Source organism: Bison bison, unplaced genomic scaffold (genome assembly GCF_000754665.1).
Source record: "Bison bison bison isolate TAMUID 2011002044 unplaced genomic scaffold, Bison_UMD1.0 scf7180017864498, whole genome shotgun sequence".
Classification (NCBI taxonomy): Eukaryota; Metazoa; Chordata; class Mammalia; order Artiodactyla; family Bovidae; genus Bison; species Bison bison.
In genome coordinates this window covers 1,381,632-1,391,351 of record NW_011495057.1, presented here as the reverse complement: position 1 = coordinate 1,391,351, position 9,720 = coordinate 1,381,632, and the positions used below count along the sequence as shown (strand labels likewise).

Sequence of the window (9,720 nt, the reverse complement as noted above, 5' to 3'; positions counted from 1 at the left end):
CCCCCCCGCCCCGCTTTATTTCTGGCTGTACCACACAGTTTCCAGGATCTTATTCTTGAATTCCTGTCCTTATTAAACACAACACACATATGTGTGTGTGTGTGTGTGTGTGTGTGTGTGTGTGCAGTGTGTACAATATACGTAGTAACTATGTAGCCACCTTCAGTCAAAACCATAAAATATTTTACCAGGATTGTTGGCTAAAATTTGAATTATCAATGACACAAATATGTTGAAAGAAAATATGCAAAAGATAAAGCAGCAAGCCAGCCAGAACAGAATGTCCAGAGCTCGGCAGTTGGAATGAAAGACAAAGCTGTGTAAATAGTAAATTAATCCCATCTTCAAATACTTTCCTTATTTGTGTGCTTTAGCAAATACTTTGCTAAAATGTGTGCTTACATTTCTGGCTAAGAAATGCTGATTACAGGCAGTCATTGATTACAGATTAAGAAGGCAATCTCCTACAGAGGGTAAATCTCTATCAGCTAAGGAGATGCTGCATATGCTTAATGTTTGAAATGATAATATAGGCTGGTATAAAATTCTTACAGTCTATTACTTTCAAAATACATGGAAAAAAATAATTGTTGAAGACTCCATAAATATTATTTGTCAAGAAGAAAGTTTTAGACACAAAGTTTTACTCTTAAAGGCACCATCTTCTATTAAATTCTCTGGATTGCACCTAAAATTAATAGCTAATTTCATGGTCAAATTACTATTCTCCCCTCAACAAGGGATACACAAGAATATTGACATAGCACTTGGTCACTTGTGTTCACTGTAAGTCAGTTGTGACAACTGAAGGAGCCTTTGCTAAATAAAGCCTGAATCTTGAATTCCTCTATTTGGAACAATTTTCATTTTCAAAATATATTTCTGCATAATTAAAATGTTAATTATCATTTCACTATTTATTATTAACATTTCAGTATCTTTTCATTATTTTCAGGTATGACTAGTTATTTATATATATTCACCTCTCCCTTATGAAAGGTAACATGTTTTATTGCTTTTATCCCTTATTTGAGTGATTTTTAAATCACTGGAGCCAACAATCAAGTACTGGAACCCTGACTTATAGCATCTGACAAGGGTCTGGGAATAAAAACACACGGTAAGTTTCTGTTGGAATGAAGTAAGTATTCACTACTAATGCTGTAGTTTTAAAATTGCATTTCATTAGACCCAAGTTCTAATGGCAGAAAATATACTGCAGAATCAAATTATTAAAATTGTAGGAGGAGACATCATTGTAACGAAAGCTAGTATTTCAGCGCCAAGAGCCAAATGCCAACTTTTTTCTTACTTGAATACCTAGTAACATGATGTTCTCTCATTTATTCTAAATGAGAATTTAGAATATTCTCTTCTCTCTCAAATGACAGGCTTTATATAAATCTCTTGGACAGTTTAAAGGCTAGACTTAAAATCCAGGATGAAATGGTTTTTGCTGAGTCCAGACACATAGCCAGAAATGTCCCCAAATAAAGTCATCTTCATTATCACTGCAGTTGCTACTAATATAGTCTAATAATCACTTCCATCTTGAAAATAAGTGGAAACCATTTACCAGCTCATCAAAATTCCATATACATTTGGAAGAGAAATGTCAAGTAGTGCAATGAAGAAAGACAGTCTTTTTTCCAATTTGTTGTGGTTGAGTGAACTCTGGCAGAACACATATGCTATGAGGTTTGTGGGTAAAATAATACTTTCCAAGATACAAGTGAACTGAAAAAAAAATTTACTCATACTTTTGAAATACTTTTCTTCTTGCCTAAGATACAACCTAGGCTGGTTCTGAAAATTTTTCTCAAACACTATATGCAGGGATCTCTTCAGTCACAGCCCTCAGCCCTTCAGCCACCTAGACACATTAAGTCCTGCTGGAGTATTATCCTGACCAGAGTGCAGGCCTCCTCACTAGAGGAATTCTCAGAAGTTTTAGACTAGTGGCTTATCTGCTCAGTTATCAGATCAGCCATTCTGTTGACCCTGTTCTGATACTGTAAGGTGGCTTCACGTACTAAGATTTTATCTGGTTATTTGTAACCAAGCTGCAATCTTATACTACCTGAAACTAGATCCTAGATCCTTCCATTGTGATCTTCAGTCCTGCTTTGGGATTTTAGTTTGTATCCAGGTTGGTTGGTAATATTCAATATAATGTTGAGCAAGCCTAGTTAGAGCCCTACCCTCGCACTCCAGTCTTCATGAGAATGTCCTCAATAAATGCCACCTCATAGCTATGACGCAAACTTCTCTCATGGCTGTATTTCTACTCACTGCTGCTGCTGCTAAGTCACTTCAATCGTATCCGACTCTGTGTGACAGCAGCCCACCAGGCTCCCCCATCCCTGGGATTCTCCAGCCAAGAACACTGGAGTGGGTTGCCATTTCTACTCACTACCTCCTGTCAAACTCCTCTAGACACAGGTCCTAAGCTTGAGCTAAATTCTCTACCAACTGTCAGTTCCTGTCTCCTTGCTTTGCCTGGCATTGGCAGTGCTGTTTGGGATTTGGGGTCCTGGTCACCCACAGACTGACCCATCTCAATGCTGAGTTCTAATTTGAATAGTAACTCAAGTAATACCTCTATTAAAAAAAAAAAAAAAAAACCTCTGTTCAAATCAGCCAATGGTAAGTTTAAAATACCTCGATAAATATACATCTGCTGCTTGAAATTGCAAAAGAAAATAACCTGTACCTGTCTGAATGAATCCTGATTTGTATCCATTTGTTGTGCCGTTTTCTGGGGTCACAGTTGATGACACTGAAGAGTTTGGTTTAATGGAGTGGCAAGTGGTAGAGGATTGTCGGCTTCTACATTCTAGGAAGGATTAGAATCATAGAGAACAATATTCTGTTAAAACAAGTGACGGAGCCACAATCCAAAAAATCTCTAAAATAAACCCCTACTCCTCAAGGAGCAGCCACTTTCTTTAAGAGATCCCCCTTCCCCAGTCCTGACTCCAACAGAATGTCCAAGCTGGTGAACATAATTTGTCTTCCTAGGGCCATATTTGGAAAACAAAGAGATGATTTTGTTCCTTAGAACAGTTTGACTTTTGTTATGCACAGACTAGTTCCCATGAGAAAAATTACTCATAACCAATATAGTCATGCTAGTTTTACGGGTAAGACTGAGGTTAAATTGTCTATAATTTATAAAAACTCAGTAAGCTTTCAAGCACTAGTTAATCTCCTGTCTAGGACTGATTTCAGTGCAGAATAGTAACCTAGATTTGGAGCCTCTTAGGCTCCCTTCAACCTTAATTGATATTCAGAAACAGAAGCAAAGAAAAATTTATCAGCAGAAGAGAAAAATTAGAAATTCTCAAATTCTTACTATTCTCAGTTCTTATTAAAAGAAATTGACAGATATTATTCAAAGTATTACTGATTGTGCAACTAAGCTTCATTTTAAATGAGCCAATATTAATTGGGCTTTGGTGTAGTATTTTAATAATACTTTGCATTGATTCAGGTAGATAGCAAATATTGTGACAACCTGTGTGGCTGTAACTTCCAACGAATTTATACTATATGTGGTACCGTATTAGTATTTAAAGGTAGCAGGTGAAAAAGAAATATAAATAGTTGTAAATGACAAAGTTAATTATAGTGGATCCTTTAGAGAGCTTCCAAGTTTATTGGAGACACGCAAAAGGTAGATGAAGTTTTCTGCAATCTTCTATGCTATGACCTTCCTTGAAGAGCTACTATATTTTGGCCAAAAAGGATATCTTCATGTTAGGTATATTGTATGCAAATATGTATTTGACATTATTTACATAAATACAATTCCAAAACAGCAATGGCTATAAGTGTGAGGTTCCAGAAGTCACCCAGGATCATTGTGTCACAAACTATTTCAAAAAGGTAATTCTTTACCAGAAAGATGAATTGTCACTGAGCACTAAATAAGAACTTAAAGATACTTTATGCAACCATAAAATAGTCATCACTCTGTACCAACACAAAGTGTTGTCACTTTGCTGACAAAGGTCCGTATAGTCAAAGTTATGGTTTTTCCAGTAGTCATGTATGGATGTGAGAGTTGGACTATAAAGAAAGCTGAGCGCCAAAGAACTGAAGCTGTTAAACAGTGGTGTTGGAGAAGACTCTTGAGAGTCCCTTGGACAGTAAGGAGATCAAGCCCATCGATTCTAAAAGAAATCAGTCCTGAATATTCACTGCAAGGACTGATGCTGAAGCTGAAGCTCCAATACTTTGGCCACAAGATGCAAAGAGCTGACTCACTGGAAAAGACCCTGAAGCTGGGAAAGATTGAAGGCAAAAGGAAAAGGGGGCGCCAGAAGATGAGATGGTTAGATAGCATCACTGACTCAACAGACATGAATTTGAGCAAATTCTGGGAGATAGTGGAGGAAAGGGAAGCCTGTTGTGCTGCAGTCTATGGGGTTGCAGAGTCGGATACAACTGGAGCAACTGAGCAGGCATGCATGCTAAATGCCAGAAGAGCTAGGAAGAGTCCATTCTCCCCTCTCCCCCCAGAGATGTATTCCACACCCCTAAGAAATACAATGAGAAATTTAAATAGTTTCTATTAAAAATGAAAAGCAGCAAGTCAAGGTACTTCCCTGGCTGTTCAGTGGTTAAAGATCTGCCTCCACTCCAGAGAGAGTGGGTTCCTTCCCTGATTAGGGAACTAAGATCCCATAGGCTACATGAAGTGGCCAAAAAAAAAAACACAAACAACAACAACGAAGCAAGTCCAATAACCTGCCAGGGGCTTTACATTCTGGCATAGTCTTCTGAACTTGGGGTATTTATCTATTCCACACCTGGATTCTGAACCCTGTATGGGTCACAGGTCACTTGTCAATATCCTAACACTCACATTCCCTTCCCACCCCCGGAAGCTAACGCTACCTTTCCAGCAGATAAGAGGTCCCTTCGACAGTACACCCTGGGAGCTTCTGACTAGGTAGTACTTTAAGTGCTTCTGCTTCTTTGGCTGGGTGGTGAGCTTCAAGTTTATGTGGTTGGAAAATTCCGTGAAATACCGAAATCCTCTTTCTCCACAGCCAATACAGTTTCCAGAAAACCCTGAAATGAAGACAAAGTTACTGGTGGCCTTACATGTTGTTATAATACTTAAATTTTATACACAAAAAGGATAGAAATACTCACTCTTTGGCCTGTTAACTTCCTAATTTCAAGGAAATAATTCAAAGGAAAAAAATAGGTGCAAAAAATTTAGCAATTATAACAGTGAAAGATGAAATAATTTTAAAATGCTCTCAAGGGATAATGATTAAGGAAATAGAATGGATAATATCATATGATAGAATTTATATAGGTAACACAAAAATATGAAGAATATTGGACCTAGAGATACCTATTATTTCCTCCTTACAAATTCCCTTCTTTTTTAAAAATTTTATTTGTTTTGGCTGCGCTGGGTCTTCGTTGCTGCACAGGCTTTTCTCCAGTTGCGGCAAGCAGGGACTGTGCTCTAGTTGTGGTGCGCAGGCTCCTCATTGCAGTGGTTTCTCTTGTCGTGGAGCACACACGTGTCGTGGAGCACACACGTGGAGCCCGTGGGCTCTGGGCGCACAGGCTTCAGTAGTCACGGCTCCTGGGCTCTAGAGCACAGGCTCAATAGGGTAGCACACAGGCTTAGTCGCTCCAAAGCACGTGGGATCTTCCCGGCTCAGGGATGGAACCCGTGTTTCCTGCACTAGCAGGTGGATTCTTTACCACTGAGGCGCCAGGGAAGCCCCATATTTCCTTCTTAATCTTCTGGCCCTGGTTCTCCATCCTACCCACCATGTGGATTTGACTCCATGGCCACAGCTGATTAGACTGTGGACCATTATCTTACACCATCTTGGACAGTCAGTCTCTCTACTGGAATTTTGAAATAAATACAAAGAGAATCAATCAGATGATACGAGACCCTGGATATGGTAAGTTTTGTAAAATCTGAACCCAAGTCAGGGCTATGCCAGCTAGGGTGTGGGAGAGAGCCAACTGGAATCGTGAAGAGGAGCTGGTCTCCAGATAGGAGAATACGAACAGAGATGTATAAACTCAGGGCATTGTTCACGTCCCAGTTTCTATGAGATCCAGCTGTATTTTTTGGCACAAGTTTCCTGAGATTCCTATTTCCTCTCTGTTCAAGGAGATCCAACCAGTCCATCCTAAAGGAGATCAATCCTGGGTGTTCATTGGAAGGAACTGATGTTGAAGCTGAAACTCCAATACTTTGGCCACATGATGTGAAGAACTGAGTCATTTGAAAAGACCCTGATGCTGGAAAAGGTTGAAGGTGGGAAAGGGGATGACAGAGGATGAGATAGTTGGATGGCATCACTGACTTAATGGACAGAAGTTTGAGTAAACTCCGGGAGTTGGTGATGGACAAGGAGGCGTGACGTGCTGCAATCCATGGGGTCACAAAGAGTCAGACATGACCGATCGACTTAACTGACTGATACAAGAAGAGAAGAGAAGGACCACGGGATTCAAGACAGACTATCTTATAATGCCCCAATCTCAGAATGCTGACGATCAATTCAGAACACTTAGAAATGGGCAGTCCAACTTATTATTATTTATTCAATGATTATTTGAGCACCTACCTGTATGCCAGGCATTGTGCTAAACACTGGAAAACCAGTGGTGAATGAAAGATAGTCACAACCTCCCATCAGTTACATAATATTAGTAATTCTACATAATTAGTTTATTACCATCACTTATAGAGATATAAATATTAACATAATTTCATAAATTATGTAAAACTTATTCAGAGATGGATTGCATTCAAGAGCATTTAGCTATTTGTCTAATACTTTGCAGTTGTAGGCCAAAAGAATAAAGATGTCAATGGTTGCCTTATTCACCAAATTCCTAAAGTCAACCATCCATCTAACCATTCACCCATCCACGTATCCATGTATCCATCCACTAATCCATGCATTTATCTATCTGTCCATGCATCCATCCAACAAATATCTGTGCTCTGCTATGTGCTGGCACTATTTTGGGTACCAGGTTTTAGCGCTGAACAAGGAAGACAAAACCACGGCCTCCATGGACCTTACTTTCTGATGTGATCATTATGCCTTGATGGAAAATTGGCTGACGTATGAGGCAGATGCAACACACTCAAAACACAATAAATAAAAGAATCTTCAGCTGAAATAAAAACAGTGTCAAAAATAGGCTTATCTCAAAGGTCCAAGCCAAGCAGTTCATAAAAGATTAATGCGAGAATTAGAATTAAAAAATTATTGGGGTTAGAGTTTACCTCTTTTCCTCTACCTGTTTCCTGAGGTGAAAAGCAAAAGAGGGTAAGGAGGAAGAAAGCAATGGATCTGGATAATCTTCAAAGAAGAGAAACTTCCTACTAATGATGAGAATTGGCAATATAAAAGAGTAAGAATGCTATAGTCCATTTTTAAAACTCTGTATGGTTTCTGTATTAACTTTGATTCAAGACAGATTTTATCTGTTCAAAGTTCATGCTGTCACTATCACAAAAAAATAATGTCTCTTACAGCCAAATTACCTTTCTAGTTTTCCTAGCAATCAGATCTTTCAATTCCATGGCAGATGTGGGGCATATGCACCGCCAAGTGGATCAATTTATTTTAAAATCAATTTCCCCATAGTCTTTGGAATCTGCATAATCTACATAAAAATTTAGACAAATTGATATTGGAGTCCACAAGGATTCTAGAATAGTTTAAGTTTTTAAAAAATTTCCCACTAAATCTTTTAAAAATTTTATTTATTTTTATAATTTTTTTTTTTTTTTTTGCTGTGCCACATGGCTTGTGGGTACTAATTCCCTGACCAGGGATTGAACGTGGGCCCTCGGCATTGAGTGTGTAGAGACCTAACCATTGGACTTCCAGGGAATTCCCCCCACTATATTGTAATGCATACTAAAATCATTCATCTTAAGTAAGAAGTGTTAGATGAATATTAACTTTTCCACAATAGAATAATGAACATATAAAAATCTCATTGTGCCCGTTTAAGAGAAAAAACTTTTACCATTTGTGGCACTATACTTTCACTGGAGTAGTGGTTAATAAAAAATTATTAAGCAAAGTAGCATGTCTATTAAGGGTATTTAATAAATATGATAGAATGGCAGAATAATTACCATTTAAAGAGCAAGTATGTGCCAGGCACTGTGCTATTGGGTACCTTATAAACATCACCCCTTTGATCATTATAACCCTGCAGGGTAGGCATTATTGGTTTCTTTATATATCAATAAATGGGGAATCTGAGACTTCAAGAAAATAAGTAGCTTGCTCAAGTTTTTAAAGTGCTAAGTAGCAAATCTGGGATTTAAACCCAGTTCTAATTCCAAAGCCTTTGGTTTCATATTCCTGATTATAAAGGATTATAAAATCTATTATTCTGATGGTCTTTTCTGTGTCCTTTCCATGACATTCTGAAAGAATCCCTCTAGTCATGAAGAAAAGGCCTTGAACAAAAAGGCATTATAAGATATTTTTCTACGCTTGTAATCAGAACCACATATGCACTGTCCCATTTGATAAAACTTTGATGCATTTAAAGTGCTCAAAAGGTTTCCAACAACAAAAAGTTGTTCTTCCAGAACCAACTAGGTTCTTAGCTCTGTGATGGAAAAGACCATGTCTTGTCATTCTTGTGCTCACATATCATAGCCTAATGTGATTTTTTGGAAAAAACACTGTTGAATGAATAAATGAACAAAAGAGTACTTGGATCTTCTTTGCTAATTTAGTCCAATGTACAAACTTTACAGGAGATCCAACCAGTCCATCCTAAAGATCAGTCCTGGGTGTTAATTGGAAGGACTGATGTTGAAGCTGAAACTCCAATACTTTGGCCACCTGATGCGAAGAGCTGACTCATTTGAAGAGACCCTGATGCTGGGAGGGATTGAGGGCAGGAGGAGAAGGGGACGACAGAGGATGAGATGGTTGGATGGCATCACCGACACAATGGACATGAGTTTGGGTGAACTCCAGGAGTTGGTGATGGCAGGGAGGCCTGGTGTGCTGCGGTTCATGGGGTCGAAAAGAGTCGGACATGACTGAGCGACTGAACTGAACAACTTTACCATTAGGTGTCTATATTAAACCATCTGCTCAATTTCACTAAAATAAAAAAATGGATATTAAAAAAAATTAAAGCCCATGAAAATGAAAATTATCACTTATTTTTCTATGAATCAAGAGTAGGATTTGAACTGTAGTTTAAGGAAACTTTACAAAGTATGTGCAGGATCACTTTTTGACTCAAGATATTGATCTATGTACTCCTAGACTTCGCACAGCAAAGGAAACCATACACAAAATGAAAAGACAACCTATGGAATGGGAGAAAATATTTGCAAATGATATCACCACAAATGGGTTAGTATCCAAAATACACAAACAGCTCATACAACTCAGTATCGAAAAACAAACCACTGAATCAAACAGTGGGCAGAAAACATGAATAAACGTTTTTGCAAAGAACACATACAGATGGCTAATAGGCACATGAAGAGATGCTCAACACTGATGGTTATTGGAGAAATGCAAATCAAGACAACAATGATATCATTTCAAACCTGTTAGAATGGCTATCATCAGAAAGTCTACAAATAACAAATGCTGGAAAGCATGTGAAGAGAAGGAAACCCTTGTACCCTTTTGGTGGAAAAGTAAACTGGAGCAGTCATTATGGAAA

The 9,720-nt window shown here is 38.2% G+C and overlaps 1 protein-coding gene across 1 annotated transcript in view; it reads right to left on the bottom strand.

The window, feature by feature from the left end:
* The window catches only part of GREB1L (growth regulation by estrogen in breast cancer-like), a 225,419-nt gene that overhangs the window by 87,804 nt on the left and 127,895 nt on the right, over positions 1-9,720 (bottom strand). Inside the window, exons 6-7 of the mRNA XM_010828983.1 lie at positions 4,903-5,079; positions 2,714-2,836 (exon numbers count right to left, since the gene is read on the bottom strand). Coding sequence (XP_010827285.1) covers positions 2,714-2,836; positions 4,903-5,079 — 300 coding nt within the window. The remainder of the gene's footprint in view (positions 1-2,713; positions 2,837-4,902; positions 5,080-9,720) is intronic.